The 27,538-nt window shown below is 33.6% G+C and overlaps 1 protein-coding gene across 13 annotated transcripts in view; it reads left to right on the top strand.

Annotated features, from left to right (window-relative positions):
- Window positions 1-26,663, top strand: part of LOC135212682 (hexokinase type 2-like) — an 85,987-nt gene extending 59,324 nt beyond the window's left edge. For 5 of the 13 annotated variants that reach the window (XM_064246346.1, XM_064246356.1, XM_064246355.1 and 2 more), the window contains 11 exons: window positions 3,698-3,742; window positions 5,386-5,548; window positions 5,902-6,038; window positions 6,384-6,599; window positions 8,510-8,609; window positions 13,727-13,806; window positions 14,027-14,053; window positions 15,669-15,781; window positions 15,932-16,087; window positions 22,267-22,543; window positions 23,260-26,663. In XM_064246346.1, coding sequence (XP_064102416.1) covers window positions 3,698-3,742; window positions 5,386-5,548; window positions 5,902-6,038; window positions 6,384-6,599; window positions 8,510-8,609; window positions 13,727-13,806; window positions 14,027-14,053; window positions 15,669-15,781; window positions 15,932-16,087; window positions 22,267-22,543; window positions 23,260-23,340 — 1,395 coding nt within the window. In that variant the 3' untranslated portion in view covers window positions 23,341-26,663. Of the gene's footprint in view, window positions 1-3,697; window positions 3,743-5,385; window positions 5,549-5,901; window positions 6,039-6,383; window positions 6,600-7,721; window positions 7,822-8,509; window positions 8,610-13,726; window positions 13,807-14,026; window positions 14,054-15,668; window positions 15,782-15,931; window positions 16,088-22,266; window positions 22,544-23,259 lie in introns of all 13 variants that reach the window. The other 8 variants (XM_064246350.1, XM_064246354.1, XM_064246359.1 and 5 more) reach the window with 5 other exon arrangements.
- Window positions 26,664-27,538: the final 875 nt, after the last annotated feature.

The raw sequence follows: 27,538 nt of genomic DNA, 5'->3' as shown, positions 1-27,538 counted from the left end.
TCTTTCACTAGATCTTGTTAGGCTATAGAGAATTCAAGCTATCATAGAGTTTGATATAATATGTGAAGCATTTAAGTTATTCAGCAGTATTTCCCTCCCTCGCAGTAGTGAATATCGGTATTCTGTATTCATGCAGTTTTCTTGTAGACATTGAAGAGCCAAATCTAACCGTTCAATATGACAAAACATTTATCTGATTTTGTTTCTTTAGAGAGCGTCTGTTTATTTTATAATAAACCGTGTAAATGCAGTAACATTGATGCAAAATATGCAGAATAGAAATCCTATTCTCTCTGGGTGTGTAATAGAGTTGTTATGTTCTTCTGCAGAGTGGGCACAGTACATACATTGGCAGAATGAGAATAATTCTTCTCGGGTTGTTTTTAGTATTGGACCAAGATCCGAGTTCTGTTAATCGTGGATGAGCAAGTTTGTGGCCTTCGGCAGCATGAACAGACATACGGAGACCCGGCTCCTTAGTATGCATCTGGAGAACTGCATCTCACGTGATCTCTACGTGAAAGAGAGAGAGAGAGAGAGAGAGAGAGAAAGTGTGTGTTGTATTCCTTGACAAGAAGTACCTCAATCCTTTCGTATAGTGGAACAGTTTTACTGGAGTGGGTACAGTCTGCACCTTTTGCTTAATTTTGATAAGGATGAATAATTGTAAAAGGATTGCCGTCTTCCCTTGCAGAGATCTATTACTGTGCTTGAACTGTAACATTTATTTTTGTTACCGGTCCTGTAACTAAGAATTTTTGCGTTATGGGGACAGGACCAATAAATCCGCTGCGTCAGTTACCACAGAACAGCGTAGAATGTGAAGTAGTCTTGTCATCATAAACAAGGGTCGAATTCTTAAGTCAAGGACAGAGGCCTGGTTAACTGCTTGGTTGTGGATTCATTATTATTTAACATAATCAGCAGAGGCTCTTGGCGCCAGAGAGGAAGGACGGTTTTAATTGTTGTTCGTGCTTGAAGCATATATATGATAATCCGTCCTGTTTAGCATCACAGTGAGATTGAAATGTTTTTCTCATTCTTGGAAGTTGTATCAAGTAACTGACTACTTGTTTTGGTGCCACTTATAAGTCTGTCTAAAAACTTCCTTGTTCATTTCCTCCCCGCGTTATTCTAGTTAGGGTAATTAGTTTTTCGTCAGCTTCACATACATATTTCGTAAATAATTGAAAATGATTTTACCTTCACGGTGTTGTAATATCCCAATAAAATTTATGGTGGAGACACGGGTAGGGGTCAGGTGAGGAATTTTGTACAGGATGTTAGAAAATCATTACAAGTAGGGTACACTAGTATCTTGAGATTGTGAGAGAAGGAGAGAGACAGCAGTAATGAATGTTCTTGCTTCCTATATGTAATTAGTTTTGTATAAGAACTCTAGATATAACGATCATGAAGTTAAAATCTAGTCATGTACAAAATGAAGGCGTGTCACACATTGCAGATAAATCCAAGAAATGCATTGTAGGGTGACTGGCAATTTTCTTCGATGATATTTACATTAGATTCTCTTGTTCTTGGCGCTGTCTGGCGAAGGCTGTGCGTTTTGGTCACTTGATTGTTCCAGAAAGAATAGAATAACAATATGCTCATGCATGTAAAACATATATTGCATTCGAAGAAAAGGATCATGACTGATGACTGGACTTGCAAAAACGGATGATTAATAATATCTGAGCAGCTTCAATGAGAGAAAGAAGGAATGATGTAGTAAATGATAGAGATAGCCCAGTTTGTTTACGCTAAAGTTGAAGGCCGCGACGTTTGGTCTGTGTACAGTAATTTTGTGCCAGTATTTGAACAATGTTTATTTCGGGATAGGAAGCCCCTGTAGCCTTGAAGTTCAAGCTTCTGTTGTTGTTGTTCCGGAATTTTCTTTGCTTGTTCTTTTCGTTTTGTATACATTGTTTTCATTATTTTCGACATCGTTGCCTTTGATTAAAGATAAATTCATTGTTGAATCATATTTTTTTTGTGAGGAGCTAAAGCAAAGTGAATGTTACATTTTTAGACTATCATGAAAATTCTCCAATGTTTGGATTGCATACGGGCTAATATATCAGCCAGTTAATATATATATATATATATATATATATATATATATATATATATATATATATATATATATATATATATATATATATCTAGGATCAGAATGTTTTTCTTCAGTCAGTGAAAACGGAAGCAGGAAGAGAATTCCAAAGCTTGACTGCCAAGGGGAAGAACGAGTCGCCGAACCGTTCACATAGGGTCGTTTGGTCCCTCTTGAATTCTGAATTTTCGTCGTATTCTCCAGAATTCATCTCTCATTAGTAACTGCAGACACGATACGCCAACAGTGGAGGTCTGTGCCAGCCCGTGGAACAAGACTAAAGGTGCACTGTGATCATGCATGGGGGCGGGGACGGCGCCTTCAGAATCAGGGGAATGGAAAGACGGTCATGAATACGGACGGCTGTCTTCTTATTTTATTGTTTCTTTGGGCAGCTGAAGCCTACACGAATCCATTAGTAGGGGCAAAACGATTGTAAATTTTCATACGTTTACACACTCTCTCTCTCTCTCTCTCTCTCTCTCTCTCTCTCTCGTCCTCTCCTCACTCTCTCTCTATATCTATATATATATATATATATATATATATATATATATATATATTAAGTAAACAGATCTATTTATAGATAAGTATACAATCAAATATTCTATATTATAGAATGAAAACCGACCAGATTTATTTTGGTAAGACCTAAGCAGCCACAGGGTTGATATCTCTCCCATGGGATTATTGAGATCTCTTGGAAAGGCTGAAACATGCCAGCTCGAGTAACATGTTAAGTATACGAAAGTTCGGGAGCCAAAGGAACTCGTAGACCGTTTGACGCTCGTGTTCACTATCTCGACAGGGTCCTCTGTCAAAGCTTTTGCGAAATAGTAGAGCATCAGTAGATAATACGGTGCTTTCGAAAGAAAGGACTTCCCGTACTGTGTACTGTATGGCAATGTCTGTGATTCAGTGTCAGAGAAAGCCATAAGTATCTCACTTGTTACGTCTTTTCTCTTATGTCTGTTACTACGTACATTGCTTTCGTAATCTGGTTCGAGAGTCTGAAGAGGCTCTTTCTTCGGCATCTGGATGTCAGCTTAATGGTACAATAACTGGTTTATATCTGTAATAATAATAATAATAATTAAACTTGGACATGTAAATGTTTATCATGAGCTTTAGTACCACCGAATCTAATTATGCAAATAGTTGCTATATTTAGCAGATTCCGCGACGTAGTGTAGAGTTCCTGAAGCAAAAAATTTGATTATTTTAGCAGTCCGGATAATCCCGAGCAGCCCTGGTGTTGCTGCGCATTTCAAGCACACAATTACTTATTCAGTCGCCAATTGTGACAAGAGTGTTCTGATGATTCTGGAGTTTTAGTTGCCTTCAACTAATATATATTTGTTTATTTTATTTTTCTGAGTAAAGATGGCTCTTAATCAGTATTGTAATCAGTTAAAATAATTTGGTTTGACATTGGCTTAAGCAACTGTTAAATTAGAAACGGTTACATTAATTTTTTGCTCTATTTTCATTCTTGGTTTGCTTAGTGGATTTACTCACTGTTTATGCATTATTTAGTTAGCATTTTCAATTCTGAGGCTTCAGTAGTTGTGTTTTTATTTTTAGGACGATGACGTTTCTCGTTACTTCACGTCTCCTCCGGCTTCTCTGGTATTGGGTGTTCACTTGCTCCTTTGTGTTCCCATTCTTTTATATTAATATCTGCTTGCATGACTTTCACTAACAGATTTCTGGATAAATTCTCGACTGTGCGTGATACTTATATTTATTTATTTATTTTTTCGTTTGGACTACTAAACATAGCTAAGAATATATATATATATATATATATATATATATATATATATATATATATATATATATATATATATATATATATATATATATATATATATATATATATATATTAATCCTAATCCAAAACTGAATTTAAAACAAGACGAAATTCAGTAAATCAAGGATATTTATCGTTTTAGAGAACACTAATCAAACTAACGTGTGTAATAATATTTGTGTTTGACAGTAAGGTTATTTAATAATAATATATTATATATATATATATATATATATATATATATATCTATATATATAATAAATATATTATTAATATTATTATATATGTGTGTGTGTGTTTTAATTATATTATATAAATATATGTGTGTGTGTGTGTGTATATAAGATATATATATATATATATATATATATATATTAGATATATATACAAACTGATTCATGAGATATGGAACATGATGAATGTATAATGTATAAATGAAGGCAAATGCCACGAAGAAAAAGTGTAACAACGCAGTGGTTGTCAAGTCTTTCGGCACACGGTCTTGCTAGTAAAAGTCAAGATATATAACACAATGATAAGACCAGTGTTAATGTATGGAGCAGAAACATGGGCTCTGAGAAGAAAAGAGGAAGTAAAGCTTGAGAGAACAGAGATGAGAATGCTGAGGTGGATTATGGGAATATTGCTGCTTGAGAGATTGTAAAAGGAGGAAATAAGAAGAAGGGCAGACTTAGTAAAGATTACAGAGATGATAAGAGAGTCACGATTGAGATATGGGCATGTGTTGAAGATGGATGATGAGGAGGGAGTGAAGAGGGCTTGGGAGGAACTTCTTAGGGGAAAATGATCAAGAGGGAGACAGAGAATTAGATGGCGAGGTAAAGTGAAGGAAGATATGGAGAGAAGAGGTCTGGTTGACGATGATGCCTTTGATAGAAGGCAGTGGAAGAGAAGGCGCATCAGGCAACCAACCCCTTAATGTAGGTATACGGTGGGAAAGAAGAAGAATTCTTGCTAGTAAAAGACCGTCTGTCAAAGGCCTAGCAATCACTCCGTTGTTTCACCTTTTTCCTCGTGGCATTTGCCATATATATATATATATATATATATATATATATATATATATATATATATATATATATATAAACACACACACACACACACACATATATATATATATATATATATATATATATATATATATATATATATATATATATATATTGGGTGTGTCCCTCGGGGTGAGTGTGAAAATTCTGTTCATTTATCAAACAAGAAAACTTCCCTTGCTCTTGGTAGAATCATGTCCGCAGAAAACGTTTTGAAAGTCGAGTCTAAGTATTGCCTCTGATCACTGGACGAACAAAAGCTATTGTACGAGTGTGACTTGGCATGTGGTTAACCTTCATGAAGTGTAATTCTTGCATTATTAATTTTGGAGTGAAGTGCATTCCCTCTCTGTTACAGTCCAATCATGGTTTTTCTTTCTCCTCCGAAGGTTAGAGAAATCTGCGAGGAGTTAATTCTCAGCCAAGAGAATCTGAAGGAGGTGTGCGATGTTCTGCACGAAGAGCTCAACAAGGGCTTGGGAAAGGACACAAATCCTGAAGCCACCATTAAATGTTTCCCCACCTACGTCAGAGAACTTCCCAATGGGAAAGGTAAGACCCTTCTGAATTAAAAGGTTATATATTTTATTTACTTACATAATGCAACGTACTTTTTACAGTGACTGGGTAACGTAACACGCAGTATATTAAGCTGTTTCAGTTCACCAGTTTGTGAAAGGCATAGTCAAATTTGTAATTACAGGGTATGCACATCCAATGCACTGCTTTAATTAAATCTTCACATCCTCAAAGAGTACAAAACCTTTCTAAGATGAACTGCTTTGTTTAAATCTTCATGTATCCTGAAATGGCCCTTTTGCGTTTTTATTACGCTGAACATTTGAGCATGTGGAGAGCATGATTTGGAACGAGTTGAGATGTTTAGGGCTTTATTCTCTTTTCAGAGAAGGGAAGATTCCTCGCTCTGGATCTTGGCGGCACCAATTTCCGAGTTCTGCTCATTCAACTGGGCGAGAAATGTTCCATGGACAGCAGGATCTACGCTGTTCCCCAGCCGATTATGGTTGGACCAGGAGACGGGGTATGAAGTAGTTTAGTATTACATTTGACCGTTTCATTTCCTTATCATTGATTAATGAAAATATTGGGCCCATCATTGTACGGTTGGTTACATCTGACGATTAGATGCAGGGTACCCATCTTGATACTAGAATATTCAAATGAGTTTTTCAGTTGCACGTTAAGAGGAGTAATGAAGAAAATTGATGTAAAGAATTCACTTGGCAAAAAAGTTCATAGAAGAAAATGAGAGTTAATTCTTCGTGCTGCATTTATATTAATGTAATAAATACAACTGCAAGACACTAAGGCTCAAATTTGTGTTTAATCAGTGTGTCCTTTACACTAACTTTATCTTTCCCCACAGCTCTTTGACCACATAGCCGAATGTTTGGCCAGCTTCATTAAAGAGCGTGAATTAGGAGACGAACTTCTCCCATTAGGCTTCACGTTCAGTTTTCCCTGCAAGCAGGAGGGGCTGACGAAAGCTCGTTTAGCGCGATGGACCAAAGGATTCAAGTGCGCCGGTGTGGAGGGCAGGGATGTTGTCGAGTTGCTCAAGGCAGCCATTGCAAGAAGAGGGGTAAGTTTCAGTTCAATAGACGTAGGTTGGAAATGACACTTCGTATTTGCAATGTGTGATTTGTCATTGAGATGGTAAATGAGATGTGTCTTTTGGAAGTACTACTAGTCGAAGGTCATGGATATTTTAAGCTTTGTTTCCCTTATTAAGTAGAGGCCTCCTAAGCAAAATCAAATGGAGATTTTCAACGTTTTCTAAACCATTTCTGAAAATTTCAAAGCATTCGTGAGTGATCTGTTTTTCTCTAAATAAATACCAACCTTCCTGGTAGGTATATTAGAATTTGTCATCGTAGGAACAATAAGTTCTACTGAGCAAAGTGGCAATGAGAAATTGATTTGGGGATTCTTTTTCATTTTCTGGTTTATCTTTCATTAAGGCATTTTAATTATTTTCATCTGGTCTCGAGCATAATGATATTGTTTATTTACTACTTTGCAAAATCATGTCAGAAAATACTGTAATGAAAATGCCTTCATATCAGAGAAGGGTAGGAATTATTTGTGGGTTATGCAATAGAATATTTATATGATGATTAGAGATGAACAACCTCAGAAAACGAGAGAAATTACGGGAGAAATAGGCTTGGTTGTAACACCTAAGTAAGCAGTAGACTCGTTTGGAAATAAGGAAGGTGTGATAAGGATAAAAAGAAAAAAAAATTCAAATGCACTCCAGACAAAGTTAAGAAGAGAGGCATTCATAGAAAAACCATCTAATCCTGGGGCTGCTAGTGCAGAAACATGAAAGCTAGATTATTAGTTATGTGCTGTTTATATTTTCCTTCAGAAAATCTGTGGATTTGAAGTCTTGAATGTTTATTATTTGCTTGAGGCTGTTGGGATGAACAAATTATAAATTGTTCCTCCTAATCTGTTCTCAAGGTTATAGCAATGAAATCTGACATCGCAGATGTCTACCATTTTATATTGCTAGTATCAAGTTAAAGAATTACTTCATATGCATTAAGAATAGTAAATTTTAGTAATATTGCATGTTTTAGCATTTTAAGGATGGAAAATATGTAAAAGTCATCTTAATACTATATGTCAATTCTGAGGATATGATTTTTAAAGTGAATGTCCGTAATGCATATGATCTTCCAGTCAAAATTTATTACAGGACTGTAAGATAAAAGTTATGGGCGTTCTTAATGATGCCACAGGATGTCTTATCTCTTGTGCTTTTGCAAAGCAAAATTGCAGAGCTGGTATCATCATTGGTAAGTAGTGCACTCTAAAGATGCAACTTACCATGCAAAGCAACATGATTGAGGGATCGTATAGCAAAAGATGGTCTAATGGTTTCTGCTTGGGAAAGCAGAGCTTTGTAGATCTTCCATTACAGACTTTCAGAAGAATGAAGGATTGCATTTGGTTTGATAGCTAATCATGCTGCCATTCAGAACTTTTCTCCTCCGAGAATATGCTGAAAGCCAGTGACACAGTTGATAGTTCCTTCTGATTTCTTGGTGGAATTTTCCTTTTAATGCAAGACATTTTGTGAAAAGTAAGAACTATTGTCACTACATTTTTGCTGTAGTATTTAAAATATTTCAAATACACCCTATTAATAAGCATATGTCTTGCGTAAAAAAAAATTCTGGAATGATTTATGCATGTAAAGCAACTCATCTACAAATAGATTTCAACACCTACGTACGGTGATCAGTGACAGCATGCAAAGATCTATGCATACTCGGCTGCAAGTGCCTGTTCTGGAAATTAACTCCAGCACAGCTACACAATTTGATAGCAAGGCAAAACAGTTGAAGGGATTATCAAAAAACTATGGGTCATCAATGACTTTGACCCTAGTGCCTGTGCTTTTTCCTCTTTCAAACTCTTAACTCACACCTAGAATGTTATTAGTCACCACTAACAGCATCATTGTTAATTCCATCGTTTCAGGATGTCAAGATCAAGATATGTGCGATCCTCAATGATACAACTGGCACACTCATGTCGTGTGCTTGGAAGAATCACAACTGTCGTATTGGTCTTATCGTGGGTATGTGGTAAAGATATTTTTTATCCCTGCTTTTATGGTGTCATTGCTTTTATCGTTTTTGCAAACTAGATAATTCATCTATAATCAATGAAGCTGAGAGTGTTAGGCAGTGAATTGTGGATGATAATACATTGATTAGGTGAAAAAAAATTCCAAATTTATATAAGGGACAATATTACTTTAGTATGAAATTTCTTACTGGGAATAGGTATGCAATTAGCGCACACCATATGCTACTACTCAACTTTGTGGCAGTGCAATACACAAGTACAATAAATTATTCAAAGAAATACTTCATTATAGGAAGTAGGATTAGAAGAAATTCAAGAAACTTACAAATAAATTTTATAGATAATTTCTTAACGAGATTGATGCATACTTGGGATTTGGTTCAAGAAATAAATAATTTAACAGTACTTCCAGACAAATAAGTAGACCTTGAAATCCTCCTGCAAGCTAGAACTAAGTGGACCCCCCATATTTATGTTCTCAGGATTCGCAGAATCAACTATTCGCAGGTTTCTCTATAGATCATATTTAGGACCCATTATTTGCGGAAAATTCGCCTATTCACAGTATTTTTCACTGAGAAATATTCACTAATTACTGTACATATTTTCATATCAATTTCATGACTAAATTAACTTTTTGTGATAAAACTGTGAAAATATTCAGGTAGTATAAGCATTTTTAGTTTTATTTTTTTGTGTGTTTGTACTAACAAAATAGGCAGTGCCAAGCATTTTTAGAATGGTTTTAAGTATTCGCAGATTTTAGCTATACGCAGGAGGGGCTATAGTATCCCTCATGAAGATGGGGGCCCACTGTACAAATCTGTTCGTTTATTGTCAATTAGAAGATAAAAATTAATTAGGGTGATATACAGTGACAACAAAAGTCATGTTAAATAAAATCTGCTTATTAAATCAGGATACATACTTATACTATGTGATATCTAATAAGGCATAATTGGAACCTAATGTAGTCCAGACAATCTATTTATTGTTTAATTTTTTGCATATGGTTCACAAAGAATTCTTATACTACTGAGTGCAGAGTGAAATTAATATTGTAAGTAAGTATATGTTAACAGAATATAAGCGAGGAATAAGTTTGTCAGCATAAGTTTTGTACATTTAGTTCTTGCATAGGAGCTGAAGAGCTTAGCTGTACAGTATAATGATAACTTGCTGAGTACAACTACACATCAGTAGGGTAGGAAATGTGTGCCCTTACCTGATACTCCGTGATTGAGAAAGAGAGAAAAGGTTCGGTAGGCAACACAAAGTGCATTTCTTTTGCATGGAAGTCCAGCAGTTTTCCCACATAAATCATCCTAAGTACTGTACTCGATTTGCCATTTTCAGAACAATTAAAACAATATTGTACACTAGACTGAAAACTTACCAGCATATTACTATTTGAATTCTGGTCTTTTAAATATTCTGAAAACTGTTCTTTTCAACTAAGCTGGACCAATGAGTCTCACTCACAGTAATGACATGATATTTGGCCCTAAATATTGTATACGTGTGTGATCATTAGCTGAACATTTTCAACCTAAACCATACAGAAATGATCTAGGTATATTTATCTGACTTGAATATTGCATAGTACAGAAAGTCCTATTTTGAATCAGATTAATTATGATGGTGGAGAGTTTCTTTTAATGATAGAGATAACTATACCTTAACTTTTTTTTAAAGTCCTTGTACAGTTTTAGTCAGTGGACACTGCCACTTTGTGTAATAGAGACGATTTGACTCGAAGTTATCATTTTTTGATCACCGAACTGGCCAAATTCTTCCTCTATATAACTTTTTCATATTATCAGTATTTACAGGCATTTCACTGTTAATTTACCACAATGTATTTTTCCCCTGATTGTATCGATAAGGTTGTAGAATAAGTAGAGGCATCACCATCACGTTTCAGATATAAGGATTTTAGTTATGACTTTTAGTGGATATTAAGGGCAGTATTGTAAGTCTAGAATTTAGGCTTGTTTATTTTGTGAGGTAAATTCAGCCTCATCATTTAGTTACTCAAGTTTAAAGAGTACATATGTATTTAACATTACAAAGGTTTTTAAGTAAGGCTAGCAGTTGCTTGGAAGAGTCATTGTTTTTGAAATGACTGGCTTTTTCTAATTCTTGAAGACAAAGTGAATGAATAAGAAATTACTATATATATGTGTGTATATATATATATGTATATATATATATGTATATTATATATATATATATATATATATATATATATTATATATATATATATATATATATATATATATTATATATATATATATATGATAAAAGTTGACTTTAACTACCATAAAAATTCTGTGAAGTGACACCTGATTGATCATTGATTACAATACATGTTACAAAAACTCAAAACTCTAACCAAAACAGCTTAATGTGTTAAGATATATGTAGCTAAAATTACAAAATGCAGTCTCAGTATGCAAGTAGCTGGAAAAACCTACCCTGACCAAAATTAGATATCTACTAATTCACCTAACATTGCTGGTGAAAAGACTTATGTGTTTGCAAGCAAGTGGTCTACCAACCCTACAGATGTTGCATGGGATATCATGTTGGTGAGCTAAGGTGCTTAATGCTGTGATTGAACCAAGAAGAAAATTTCTTTGTTATGCTAAAAAAGCAGATTGATAATGTACATATATATTTCTTGTAAATACAAACCAGGAACAGAACTGTTTAAAAGTGTATGTAGATGCACTAGTGGTGTGGTGTGGTTGTAACAGTTGTAGGAAGTACTATACAGTATTACAGAACTTTAAACAGTCAAACAACAGTTATATATATTTTATAGGTTATTGAGCATGGAATAGATGAAAGAATTTAATATTAGCATTATGTAATACATATGGCTCAAATTTCATGGAAATTGGTTGTGAAAAATTAGATGAATTATCTAATGGTATTTGGAATGCTTTATTGTAGTAGCTGTAGATATTTATTTTCCCTTAGCAATTGTCCAAATTACTTTGCACATAGTTTTATTGTATGGTTTCATTTAATCTTTATAATATGAACACAGTAATCTCCTGCACTTTTATGTACTATTTTAGTTTGCTTCAAGAGGACATTGAAAAATTTGCCTTTCAAAAACGATCAAAATTAGAATTAGATTGTGTAGTGCTTATGGTTTGGTCATTAGTTTTAACTGTCCTTTTTAGTGTGGATTTCGTGCTCTTGTTTAAAGTACGTAAAAGTGCTTGTAATTTTGAACCTCTGGAAATCCACATGTGTTGCAGTTTATGCAAGGATTCTTTTCATAGTGCTTGTACTAGGTTTATAGAGTTGTTACATGTTGCCCAATACATTTCCTTATACAGTAGTATCCCATACCATTGATGTTCTGTAAAGTCAAAGAACCCATTTCTGTTGAATATTTTCAACAAAAATGACAAAGTGGAACATTCTTAGAAGAGCTTGTTGTATGAATGTTCTTTAATTTTTGCTTCTCTCTACAAAATAAATTTCTGTCTGTTGCAATTATGAAAGTTTTGTTTGCATAAGCAGCAACACAAATGCACAGTATGAAATGAGTGCTTGCTCATCTAGATTGTTTTTTTTATTTGATTTTATTAGATCAATAACAGTTGATTTTTTAAATGTTCTATATTGTAGATTATTAGTTTTGAAGTAGTTTTAGCTGATTGTAATGTAGTACATCTAAACCTGATGTTTGCACTGTAGATAATAATACAGAGAACTTCCATACTTCCTAATCTTTTACTGTAAATTATTTGGTGCAGAAAGTTCTGATTTTGTAATATGAGGTAAAACATCATTTTCCCCATGCACAATTCAGTAGTAAACGATATTCGTACTCGTAATTGAAGTGCCCTGTATACAGATGTTTCAGAATTAAACTATAGCAAAGTTGAGATTACAGAAATCTCTTGAATTTTTTTTATAAGATTTCATTGTAAGTTAATGTTGATATTAAAATAAAATGCTGGTTTATAATTACGATACTAAATTTATCATTATTGAACATGAAGTTAATTGGTGATCATGGCTTTTGAAGATGCATATAGGTACATTACTACAAACACTAGTGAATTGATGTTTATGTTGAATTATGGAAGTTACTCTAAAAATACACAAATTATAATTGCATGACTAAGGAAATTTTATTCAATTTTTATTGTAAACATTTACTCTACTGTACTGTATAGTACAATACTGAATTGTACTTTACCATCAGAAAGAGTAACTGAAAATTAAACAAATTTTGAATACACTGTACTTCACCATATTGAACATTTTCAGTGTTAATATTAAGTAAATTAATTTAGCATGAGAAAAATAAAACAAGGGTGAATATCAAAGCATTACTGTTCATTACAAAGACTGGTAGTCACTAAAAATAATGTCAGTAACTGCAAGCTGTTTAATTTGGAATTGAGCATTTGAGGGCTGCTATTAGAGCTTGAATAGTGTTTGCATGTGTTCTATAGTCCATTGAAAATATTTCTTTCAAACTTTATTTTTTTTATATTGTGAATGTTTATAAAGGTCGTATGAGTTTAACCTACCTATTTAAGCATCGACTATGTACTTTTACTGACATTGCCTTCATTGCATGTTATGTCTGTAGAAGTACATACTATATGAAAATATTAAAATGAGTTTCTTTGCTGTCTGCAGGAATGCATGAAGACCATTGCATGATAAGGTTATCATAGTACAGTACTAAAAAAAATACATCATCTAAATTCTCAAAGCAAGTTAGCATACACACTTAATGTACTAATGACTTTTTCTTTAAGTCATAGTACTTTCATGAAATAATAAAAATATTCCATTTGTACAGTATTGCCAGTAAAATATTACTGTATTGTATTTGGAAAACACTGAAAAATTGTAAGAGGAAATATTTTCTTCTCATAGAAATAATGCAAACATTGTATGCTCCAAGATTTAATGAAATAATATTATTTTACCCATATGGCAATAAAATTTTATTGTCCTGGTAATATCTTGTTAATATGTTACTGTAATTTCTTTTTATATGTTTGCCATCTATGAAATGGAACATTTGGAAAGATTTAACTTATGTGACAATTTTTAACACTCAAGGTACTGGAACAAATGCTTGCTACATGGAAAAGTTGGAGAAGGTTGAACTGTGGGATGGTGATTTGGACGAGCCACATCAGGTAAGGAAAAATGTCTTTTCTGTTAACAAAGTTGTTTACCAAATACCAAACACACTGCTGTAAACAAACTTTGCTTAAAGTAGCACAAAAGAAAATTGGCTCTTACACTATGTAAGCACTGGAACATTACATCTTACACAGGAATAAGCATGGTGCCTATTGTTAAGTAGCAGTTTCATTTTCAAATATTTAAATTGTATCCTTTACTTATGCACTCAAGGATGACACTCATGTTGAAGTAAAAGGGGTATGTACAGTAACTGCACTATGGTGCATATGATACTTTTCTAGCATTATATTAGTTATTACAGTATTTATGGAAGATTGCCATGCCACTCAGTTGTATAATATTGGAAGTTTTTTGTAGTATGTAATGATTTTGACAGAAACTTAAAGAAGTCTGGAGAAGGTTTTCAGCATGTAGAAAATCTACAGTATGCAATATGTAATTGCAGATAGCCACTAGACAGTATTTGGCATGCATTATTGTAAATTTGCATGTTTTAGAATATTTTCAAAAAATTAAAAAATACTTATTCTAGTTATAAGAATATATCAAGTTGGGGCTACTTTAACTATCTTATAGGTAAGTAAGACTTAGCCAACATACCTAGTAAAGACCTAGTAAAAATTTTAAAGTCCAGGTGCCAATCCAACTTTCCCAACATGACTTGTATAGTGCTGTATAAGTAAACCAACTGGTATGCAGTGGTATACCTCAATGGGATATCACTCGCAGTGCACCCAGTGTAACTTACAGTAGATAGTGCGAAAGGTTCTTGGTAGTTTCCCTTGGCCCCAACTACATTTCTTTGTGCATTTTACTTTTCATTTGTTGTTGTTTCTTATTTTGTCTGGCTCCAATTTCCACCTTCTTGTTTGAGTAATTCTTTAGGTGAGCTCTTTAAGAGTCCAGTAGCACTGTGACTCCATGATCTCAGTAAACAAATTTATTATAATAGTATTGATCGTTGTGAAATTAGCTCAAACAATTCTTTGTTTACCCCAATTGGATAAGTCATTGATACCATATTTTCTTAACTGCATCCTCGATTCTCTCAAATATTTAACATTGAAAAAATTGTATTAATCTATAGATCATACAAACAAAGGCTTATACAGACTTATCATCACTTCTTTCATTTGTTGTTTCCACTAAAATTTCTACTGACCAGTAACATACAGATTTACAATAAGAATTATTGTATACTGAGTTATGTAATATAAGAACATACTTTCATAGTTCTTAAACAGGTATATATGTGTATTAAGTATTTGTGTGCTGAGACAGCTTTACTTATATTCTTAAGCATAGTGGCTACAATTTTTTAAAAGTAAAGGTTTTAGAAAAATAAATGTAAAAGCATGCTAAGAAACTTAGTGATATAAGAAGTCCTTCATTCACTTAATCATAAATTTGATTTTTGCATTGAGAAATGAGTATTGTTTTTATTTTGCATGATTGTTATTTTTGTAATTTCAGTTGAAATAATATATTAACAATGCCAACTTTAAAGATACATATTATACTGGCAGTTATCTTAATGCAACTTACCTGTGATCAAATCATACTGAATATATGGATAACAACTATACTACCTCAGGTTTTTACAATTATTTCTCTTGTAGAGGACATTCTGAGATTTAACTGGTCATGGCAATTAGTGTACAATACGATATAGTGAGGAGGCCTGTTTCATATCATTTCCTAGCTCACATTCAAGTGAGGATTACAGAGTATTTCTCAACATGGTTATTAATCAAAGGTGTACTAGACATTATAAATGACTTTTCAAAAGTTTGAATATCAGATAATATATGTGTAATGACTAAAGAAGATTGTTCAAACATTGTCATTTCAGGTTATTATAAATACAGAATGGGGAGCATTTGGAGATAATGGATGCTTGGATTTCATTCGCACAGAATATGACAACAATATTGACTGTGAATCAATAAACCCTGGAAGACAGCTGTAAGATATTGTTCTATTTTATTGATATTTACAGTGAGTTATGTGCATCACATTTCAATTGTTGTATAGATGATTATCATTAATAATAGAAAAATGCTGTAGCATGCAGGTGAATAATTTTGGTACCATTCACTCTTCTTTTTCCACTAGGTATGAAAAAATGATCAGTGGAATGTACATGGGTGAAATTGCAAGACAGGTCATAATTCGTCTTGTAGCAGAGGGACTCCTGTTCAATGGTAACTCATCTGAAATCTTAGAAGAAAAGGGATCGTTCTTCACTAAGTACATTTCTGAAATTGAAAGGTAAGTTACTTATTTTTGTAATATCTTTGATAGCTCTTTGTGGAACTTTGAACTATAAAAGTTTACTAATACATTTTACAAAGAATCTTATTTATTGGATAGTCTCAAGTACGTAGTATATTATGTATATGCAGTTAATAAACCTGTTTTTATCCTTCAAAGATTTTTTCTTTCTAAAGTCGTCATAAATCTGAATTATACTTTTTCCTACCATGTAGCCTTGCCAGAAGTTTCCTATTGTATCTTTATAGTATGTACACACATCCACTTTATAACAGTTCTGGTATAGGGGCAGGAAAATGCATTAGCATTTTCTTTCTTTGTAACATTATTATTATTATTATTATTATTATTATTATTATTATTATTATTTTTTTTTTCTTTTTTTTAATGGTGATTATTATATTATTCTTATTATTATTAATTATTATTATTATTATTATTATTATTATTATTATTATTATTATTATTATAGTAACACCAGTCTTGAAATGGGGAGACAAATCCACAGTTATGTAAATGTACATATATTTAAATTTAAAACTTTAAGGATAGCTTTCGGGAATCTGTTCGGTTCCCCTGATCAATCTGACTCGTTGATGTAGCACTCCAACAAAGTAAACATAACAGGAGTCAAAATAAGCGACTTGTTTACGAACGATGGAACTGATCGTCAAGCATAAATCAGGCAATATTGTCGTTTTCGGATGAAAGGCCCGCCAGTCGTCTGGAATGTTAATTGGTCCTTGCCAAATGCAGTCGTTTTGATGGTCTTCAACAGCATAGGCGCCAGCAGCATAGGATGGTGGAAGTAACCGAGTTACCTGAACAGGAGAAAGAGGGGCAACCACAGCATCAGATGTGGCTAAAGAGACAACAGTATCATAATGGTCTTTATTCTTAAAGCCTTTAATATATTTCTTGCGGGCACCTATGCTATTGAAGACCACCAAAACAACCGCATTGCACAAGGACCAATTAGACATTCCAGACGACTGGTGGGGCTTTCATCAGAAAACGACGGCATTGCCTGATTTATGCTTGACGACCGGTTTTATAGTTCAGAAACAAGTCGCTTATTTTGACTCCTTTTATGTTTACTTTGTTGGAGTGCTACATCAACGTGTCAGATCGAAAAGGGAAACCGAACAGATTCCCGAAAACTATCCTTAAAGTTTTAAATTCGAATATATGTACATTTACATAACTGTAGATTTGTATCTCCATTATTATTATTATTATTATTGAAGATGCTGATGATAGTAAGGTTAACCTGACCAACGAGGTAAACTCATAGAAAGTAAAAAGTTTTGTGTTTTTCCTACAAGTTGTTAGAACATCATTGTAAATTTAATGTATTCTATTGTTATAGAAAAAAAGAACTGACCGGGGGCAAAATATTTTACAGACAGATATAGGGATATTAAAGTTGAAGAAAGGAATAATTGAACAATTAGGGAGCATAGTGATAATTCAACATTGTCATTTATTATTTATTATGCTAATGGAGGAAGCCACTATAAGGTTTGGTCAGGGAAATCCCTGACGCAGATGTCTGCCATTGACATTAAATAAAAGCAAAATCTAATCTGTGGTGACAGAGAAGATAAAAGGTAAAAAATTCATTAGGAAGAGTGGCCCTGTGGATGTTGCACTATGTATCTAATGTAACATATGGTGTCCAGGAGTTGCTAAGGATTGCCAAATATAAATGGAATTAGGCATTATTACTATCCAAAATGTATGCATATAAGAAATGAGGTGGAATGAATGTATGAGATATACTATGTGTAAATAGAAACCATAGTGAAGGAAGAATATTATATACAAGCAGCCCTCAGTTAACAGCAGGGTTTCTGTTCCCAGCCGATGCTGCTAGCCGAAACTAAGCGATAACAGCACTAAAACCTGCTTAACGGGGCCGTTAACCAGAGATTGGCGCTGCTGTTGACTAGAAATTGGCTAACCAGAGATTGGCATTGAAAATCCAGTTAACAGCATTGCTAGACAAGTGCTGTAAAACCAGATAGCTGTTAACTGATGCCGCCGTTAACCGAGGACTGTCAGTAGTATTTACTTTGTCAGTATACTGAAATGTTGAAAGGTATTTGGAGTACAGTACTAATAATAAAGCATGTGGTAGAATACCAAGAGAAGTGATGTTTTCGTGAGTGTGAGGAAGAGGAAAGTCCCAGAAAAGTTGGTTAGACTGGTTGAGATGATATATCAAAAAACGAGTACAAAAGTAATAACAGCAGTTGGGGAAACAGAAAACTTTGAAGTCAGTGGTGGGTTACACCAGGGATCAGCATTAAGCCCATTTTTGTTTGTGCTAATCACAGATGTGTTGAGTGAAGAGATCAGGAATGAAGTGCCGTGGTAGTTGTACACCGATGATCTGGTGATTACTGCTGATGAGGGGGGACCTACAGTGAAGGGTTTCAGAATGGCAGGAGTCTTTAGAGAGGAGTGGCTTAAAGGTGAATGTGAATAAAAGAGAGGTTTTGGTGAGCAGTAGAGAAGATAGAGACAGAATACTAATACAAAAAGTTTAAATACTTAGGATCTACATTAATCCAAGAGGGAGGGTGTAAGACTGAAGTTGACAGTAGGATAAAAGTGGCATGGGGAACCAATCAAGTTAAAAGTCAAGATCTATACCACAGTGATAAGACCAGTGTTAATGTATGGATGGAAACATGGGTTTTAAGAAGAAAAGAGGAAGTAAAGCTTGAGAGAACAGAGAAGAGAATGCTGAGGTGGATTATGGGAATATTGCTGCTCGAGAGATTGGAAAATGATGAAATAAGAAGAAGAGCAGGCATAGTAAAGATTTCAGCGGTGAGAAGACAGTCACGATTGAGATGGTATGGGCATGTGTTAGTGATGGATGATGAGGAGGGAGTGAAGAGAGCTTAGGAAGAACCTGTTAGAGGAAAAAGATTAAGAGAGAAACAGAGAGTAGATGGCGAGGTAAAGTGAAGGAAGATATGGAGAGAAGATGTTTGGTGGAGGATGATGCCTTTGACAGAAGACAGTGGAGAAGGTGCATCTGACAACAGAAGGCTAATAGTAAATATTAGTAATACCCCATTCATGAATAGAGCAAAAGTCTATGCCACATGTATCAGGCCTATACTTTATGTAAAAGAGACATCACTGGTATATAAAGAAAATTAAAGAGATTTTGCGATGTAACACAAAATCCCAAGTGCTCAGTCTTTGGATTTTATGAGTTTTAAAAGTCTGGAACATTCCCACAGGGTAGGAGATACTATACTTCACAGGGTTAGGCCAGGGTTTAGACTAGACTATACTCTGTTCTTTTCCTTCTGTCCATCCGCCTGTGGTGTTTTTTTACGGTAACACTGCGTCCCGGGCTTTAAATAGTTACGCTATGTGTAAGTTTTAGGTAAATAAAAGGATATCTGGGTGTACATTTGCAACTGAAAAGTGTTTTAATAATTGACTGTATGCAAATTACACCGTTAATATTCGGAATAGGATATTGTTATTATTGTTGAATGTAAGCCGAATGTAACTATCTAAAGCCCAGGACGCAGTGTTACCATACGCAAACACCACAGGCGGATGGACAGATGGAAAAAAACCGAGTATAGTGTGGGCTAGGCTGGTCGTGAACGATATCAGATACTTTTTTCTACAGAGTATCCAAAACCTTTTATGACTACAATCATTCAGAAAAGGGTGACGACTCCTTACATATGATGCCTTTAGTAAAGGGAAAACTTGACATATTTTAATAATGATACGTATTAAACTGTCTAGCTTGTTTTTCTCACTTTAACAGAAATCTAATTGCTATGCAGTCAAAATATAGATTTATTTTGTTCCCTAAAATATGTACGTACGCATACAGTAGTACCCCGAACTTAAGCGACTCGATTTGCGTGAATTAACAATAGCGCATTTTCATTGGAACCTAACTAATTATCATACCTGAGTTCTTCACAATTGTGCGAACGTTTGCGAAATGCGAATCCTCCAGAAGCACTGCAAAAGTGTTTATGTTTAATTTAGTATGTAATTTTTTTATTTTTAAAGCTTTTCTGTATAAAATATTTATTACAGAATGTATTATTTTTATTTTTGTACATGCATAAATATGGTACAAAGGTAATTAAAGTTACTGCACTTTTCAAAGATGATACCCCTTCAGAAACTTTGTTTAATTTCCGAAGTACGTATTAGTATACTGCAATTAGTATAAGTTTTCATGTTTTCAAGTGTAAAATCAGTACGGAGATTTTGTGTATGCTATTTATATTTTTGAAAATAATACAAACAGTACATAATTCAGTGTTTGTCACTATATAAGAACTCCATGATCAACTAGTAAAACATATCGGAGTTGTCGTTCTGTGAAAGTTACTTTCTTAACCTCGGAGAAAAGTGCTGGTACAATCTATATGTACTATGTTACATAATTACAGCACATACAGTTAATGTACTTTCAGAAGATGTGATCCCATTCGCACTTTTTAAAGATGATACCCCTCCAGAGTTTTACCTCACATGACGTACGTATCTCTCTCTCTCTCTCTCTCTCTCTCTCATAGTTAGCTCGCACACTAGTTCATAATGTTAAATTGATTGAATTTTACCTTCGCCCTCTGCAAACATTACTCATGTATATGTATATACATGTCTTCTTTGTTTTATTGAATTGTGTGACTTCGTTATGACTGACTTATGTTTAGCCTACCTATACTCGGTTTTTTCCATCTGTCCTCCTGCCTGTGATGCTCGTGCATGGTAACACTGCGTCTCGGGCTTTAAATATAGTTACACTATGTGTGATTTTTAGGTAAATAAAAGGATATCTGGGTGTACATTTGCAACTGAAAAGTGTTTGAATAATTTACTGTATGTGAATTACCCCATTAATATTCAAAATAGGATATTGTTATTATTGTTAATGCAAGCTGCCTTTTCGGGGTAGCAAATGGAACAGCCAGACACAGTGGCGGGAAAATTGCTTCTTTCGCTGTTCACTACGGTAAGATGTCAACTTTATTGGACCACACCTACTCTGTTACTAAGCTACATGTTACTTCATTACATGTAAGTGTATCAGTATATACTTTTAATTTTTTATAAGTAAATACATTATTGTTGCCGTAGTCAACAGCGAGAGAAGCAATTTTCCCGACACTGCGTCTGGCTGTTCCATTCGCCTCCCCGAAAAGGCAAGTTGCATTCATCAATAATAATATACCCTATTTCGAATATTAACGGTGTAATTCGCAAACAGTAAAATATTCTAACACTTTTCAGTTGCAAATGTACACCTAGATATCCTTTTATTTGCCTAAAACTTACACATACCGTAACTATTTAAAGCCCGGGACACACTTAAACCATGCGCGAGCACCACAGGCAGGTTGACAGATGGAAGGAAAAAACGAGTATAGTGACGCAAAGAAAACTTGCTCTGACAGAAAAAGAAAATGGCATCCATGAATTAGGGGTAACGTTAGTACAGTGGACCCCCCTATTCGTGTTCTCCAGATTCGTGGACTCACACATTCGCGGATTTCTCTGGGGAACGTTTCCCCGCATTATTCGCGGAAAATTCGCGCATTCGCGGTATTTTTCTATGATAAATATCCACAAATTCCTGGGGTTTTTTTATGAATTTCATCATAAAATGCACTTTTTGTGATAAAACTATTAAAAAAACCAAGTATGAAAATTTTTAGTGAGTTTTTCTTGAGTTTTAACTAACAAAATAGGCTGTTTTTAGCATTTTCATAGGGGTTCCAAACATTTGCGGGTTCTAACTATTCACGGGGGGTCTGGTACGCATCCCCCGCAAATACGGGGGGACCACTGTATACAGACGAAATTGGATATGTATGTACATAGTAGTTACTGTAACTATTTTTATGCCAACCAGCTATTTCTTTTTTAAGGGTAATGTATTAAACTAACTTCTAAATCAAATTACAGTATCTTTAATTTCATTTAAAAGTTAGCCTAATATTTAGGGAGCATGATTAGGGTCATATTTAGTGTTCAAACTCTAGAAGTAAGCATTTTATTAACAATTTTAGAGACCGTGTCAAACTTACACGAAACTTCCCCGTGCACGAGGGGGTCTGGAACCTAACCTAGCATAAGTTCAGGGTATTAATGTATGTATTTTTCATTTGCAGTGATAAGCCTGGAGACTATAATAACTGCAGAGTTATCTTAGAAGAATTGGGTTTGAACAGTGCCACTGACACAGATTGTGCAAATGTTCGACATGTTTGTGAATGCGTTTCAAGAAGAGCTGCATACCTTGCAGCAGCAGGAGTTGCTGTTCTGCTCAATCGAATTGGAGAAGAAAGCGTCACTGTGGCAGTTGATGGCTCAGTGTACCGTTTCCACCCTCACTTCCACAATCTCATGACAGAACAAATTTCGCATCTCATTAAACCCGGAATGAAGGTGAGTGATATGACCTCAGTTGTGTTTTGTATCTTGATACATAAATGAATTTCAACCAAAATTGATGATCCATAATTGCATCTCCCTCACTATGTATTCCCCTTTTATTATTGTGCTTCGTGTATATCCCCATTAGCATAAACTAATGCATTCTGATAACAATTTCTTTGATCCTGTAATACATACATATGTAAAAAATGAAAATATATTTTTCCCTTGGATTAACCAGTGGCTAGCCAACCACTTGACCCATACCCTCATTAAATGATGTAAAGGATTTTATGACAGTGTAGCATCTCAAATGAAATTAAGAAAAGTAAATGTTTTTGAGGTATTTATGGAGGCCAGTATAGCTGTGAGATTGTATTGTTGATATTTCTCCACTCGTTATTTTATTACTACTACAGTATTACACAGTCAGCAGCTCTTTAACAAAGAAAATTTCCAATGCGTACAGACCATTGCCTTGCTAGAGGTCATTGATTTGGTACAAAAGGACAACTCACAATGAATTTTTAGAATGATCTTATTCTTCATAGTTTTCATTTATTGTTTGATGGTTTGGAGACTAGTGTTCACTGAAATCTATAGCTATAAATACTTTATCAGTCAGTGTTGTAGATTTAAAAAAATAATTAAGCTTATTTTCATGAATTGCTGTTGAAATATGTATTTGACAAATGGTCAATAAGGAAATTTGACATCTGCTGTTTCAGTTTGGCTTAATGTTGTCCGAAGATGGAAGTGGCCGAGGAGCTGCTTTGGTTGCTGCTGTTGCCTCAAGAAATTCAAGATAGGATAACCAAGTTTTTTTAACCTAAGAAGTGTGGTACGTAAATGTATAGTGGCAGGGACTCGTGTGCAATTGTCATTGTATGTGAATGAATAGTGTTATTGCTTAATACTGTGCTTTGATAATAGATGTTGTGAAAGTCTTCACATGCGCCTTTATTAAGCTAAAGTTTATTGGTAAACATGCCATATGTTGTCAAAGGCTTTTTGTGCCTGAGTGATGAATGCCGATTTTAATTGTTAATACTGTATTATTTTTGTATATTTTTTTCCTACCTGGGTGTATTTATTAAGTGTTCAGGTCCTTAACTTTATATATACCAGGTATTTATTACTTAGTTTATTTTTTATTTTCACCAGTAAGTTTACATTTAGAAATGTAAGCTTATAGCATACCTTTTAAGCAGACATTGATTGTAGACATTATATAGAATTGGAGATATATTGCATACAGAATACTGCATTTACTCGTAGTGGCTTCTGCAATATAATTAACATATCCCTAAAAACAGTATGATAAATAACAAATGCTTTATTGGCATAACATTTTTATCCAGATAACTTCACCATCAAAACTGTGAAAACTACTCTACCTTTTGTGCTTTTTACAGCACACAATTGTGATTTTTATGTACCATATGCAAATATGCTACAGATTAAGTACTGTACTAATATCATTTCTGCTAGATTGGCTCTGTAGTGTGTCAGATTTGTGTATATGTATGCCTAATACAGTATCTTAAAATATATAAGGAATGGACCATAAAAGCCTACAACATTTGTATGTGATATTAAAAGATTAAAAATCATTTTGATTTTCTCAGACTTAGGAAATGAATAGCTCCCTTTAGAGTTTACAGAAGCATCCGAAGTGTTATAGCATGGATAAAATTGGTGTGATATCCACTTTTTTTCTGCTACAATGAAGTATTTTAATGACAGCGATCTCACACATCCAGTAAACTAAAATATTCATCAAACCCAAGTGCAGAGAATATCATTATATAAGACAGTAAATTTTGTACATTTGTAAAGATTTAATTTAATAATTGGTGTGCTACCCACGACTACTTAAGAATGGTTATAGTACTGTATTATCATGGGATTATCAGATAGTACTTCAGTCCAATTTTTAAAATTTTGTCACTTGTCCCATATTGTACCTTGAAGCATACTATTATGTACTGCAAGTAAAAAATATACTTGCAATATTCTATTGGGCAGTATTTAAATTGGCAAGGAGTAAGTATAATTCTTTTAAGTACACAATGCTCCTTTCTAGCTACTTATAGCAAAGATAATTTTGTTTGGTAAAGGAATGCAAATTTATCCTTTATCATCATCTGCCTATGGATCATTCAACCAACTATTATTCCATAAAGGATAAATTTCCTTTGTTAAAAGTAAAACCCCAACTTTTAGTGTTTTAAGGCAAGGTCTTTACCAGTAGCATAAAAAGTGGAATTTTACTTACAAAATTACCACCTTGCTGGTAGTAGAACTACTGAACATCATGGTCACTTAACAATTTTGAAGAAAGTGATATTGACATGACATGATAAAGCCTTAAGATGTAAATGCATGAAAATGAAGTTTACAGAATTGAAAAGGTACTGATTTTACTTCATTTACAGTGGCCAATAATATTATAGGTGTTTGAAATTAATTGCTGTCATATAAATAAACACAATGTGTATACATTAAAAATTACAATACTGTCTGTTAAATATAACTAATGTTACAAACAAAGAATGGGATTCATAGGAGCAAATTTTTAGGCATTAGGCTTTAGCCTTTAAAGAGAACTGTTTACAATAGCAAAAGTATTTAGTATTGTAGTTTGCATTGTTGTTTTGTAAGAAATATAAATCCTTAGCCATGTTTAAATTTATAAGACTGAATAGCAAACCGAGGGAAAAAGTTTCTATTGTATTTGAATTTTAATAGTACTGTTAAGTGCATTAAAGCAAGGGAATGTTTACTGATATGCTCTATTGTGTCCTTGACCACAGCTGAATTTATTGAGGGTCATGTACCGTAAATATGGTGAATTACATTACAGTAGTGTTTTTTTTTAAATGTGCAGGATTTCTTTGGCTTACTGTTGCAATGTAAGACTTGAAATTTTGCAATGTGCTCATGCACACAACTCCTGTTAGTCTTTGATCTCTGAAGATGTCCAGCTTAAAGTCTTTAAGAGTCATGAACATGCAGAAGATCATTGCTCATATCAGAAAGAAGAAACCATACTACACTATCTGAAGTTACAGTATGTCAGCTGTAAAGTAATTTCCTTTGAAAACTGTGATAGTTGTGTAAATCATAATGCAAAGTGCATTCAATTGTTTTAAATATCTAAAGGGCATTGTATATTGTTTTGGACATGTAAATTTCTAGAAACATCTAAAGAGGACTATCTAAAAGTACAGTATTTATTAGTGGATTATGTATGCAACACAAATATAGACATACACTGATGTTTAAGAATGTTGAAAATCCCACGTTTGGCAGTGCAATAATCCCCCAAAAATATACAGTGTTACTGTATTTCTGTCGTTTTTTTTGTGAATCTCAAAATTCTAATATTTATTGAAAGCTTCAACTCTTATCTGTCATATATAGTTCAATTGTACAGTTATAATTTAAGGAAACCTAGTATGTACTATACATTTTAGTATAAAAAGGTACAGTCACAAAGGAAGTACAAGAGTTACTCTAATATTGCTTCAAAGCAGAACAATTGAGGTAAAACGTTAAATAAATTATTATTAAGAACCAAATATTGTCAAATTTTTAAGTAGAAAACCGACTGAAACGAAAAAAGAATTTTTTCTTTCTTTCTACTTGAACCAACAGTGAAACTCTGTTTAACCCTTTGTGGTTATACCATTTTATACATAATCGAATGACAATTAAAAGTAAACATAATTTTTGGATAAATAATGTTCAGAAAACTTCACAGCAAAGTCAGAATTTAAACAAACCTTTCCCACTTGTAATGAAAATTTTCTTTTAAATCCTTCATTACCTGTATTATCAAGTAACTCCATTTCAAAATTCAATGCAAATATTTTCTCTAACTATTAATCTGGTAAAATATTGAGCTTTAAGTACCGTACATTAAGTCCAAATGTATATTCATTCATATAGCTTTTAGTTTTTAAAGCTCTGTCATTTTTACATAACCTGTACTGTAACGGCACAATGAAACAAATTCATGTAATTATGTAAATACTACCTTGATAGTGATCTTAGATATTGTAAAATAACCAATGGAACTCATTATTTTTTGTAGTAAGGAAATGGGAATAAATATGTATTATCTGTATGCTGGCTTTCATTACACCCAAACAGTTTTATCACTGCAGCAGTATATGTACCTACAGTATTTCAGTCCTCTTTGAGGAACATGGAACCGAGCGGTTGTTGGCCATGGCCAAGTTACAAAGAAGGCTTTTGTGGTGTCTTCGGTGTCTTCATGAAAGCGAAACCTCTTTTTGAAGAAGCCTTTATTATCTTTGTGGTCTATGTCTTAGGATCTTATAAATATATATATATATATATACATAAATATATATATATATATATATATATGATATATAATATATATATAAATATATATGATATATATAGTATATATATATATATATATATATATTATATATATATATAATTTATACACACACACACACACACACACACACATATATATATATATATATATATATATATATATATATATATATATATATATATATATTTGTGTGTGTGTGTTGAGGTTAAGTGATCAGCAGTTAATTCCTGGAAAACCTTGTTTTAAGAAAATGACAATTAAGAAAAATAACAGGTCTTAGTACCTACTGGTAATTTTTGGGAAAATTGATCAATATATAAATTGAAATATATGCAATGCTTATAAGATATTCATTATAACAGGAAATTTACTTTGACATCAAAGTTTGGAAGGGAAACATTATTGTGAAAATGTGGACAGGCGAGACAGAACCCAGGGAAGACTAGGAGGTACTACCATAGGGCCGTGTTCCTGGAGTCACTAATTATTTCACATGCTAACCCCCTGGAAAGATCTCGGGGTCCACCATTTTTGCAGGCGTTGCCTAAGGAAGGTAAGTCTAGAATATCCTTTTTCCAACCGAATTAACGGCCAAAAGAAAGGGGTCGTTAGTATTTCACAGGAATGCA

The sequence above is a fragment of the Macrobrachium nipponense genome, chromosome 41 (genome assembly GCF_015104395.2).
Source record: "Macrobrachium nipponense isolate FS-2020 chromosome 41, ASM1510439v2, whole genome shotgun sequence".
In the NCBI taxonomy this organism is placed as follows: domain Eukaryota; kingdom Metazoa; phylum Arthropoda; class Malacostraca; order Decapoda; family Palaemonidae; genus Macrobrachium; species Macrobrachium nipponense.
Note: the sequence above shows the minus strand (reverse complement) of the source record. Positions and strands in the feature narration are given on the sequence as shown.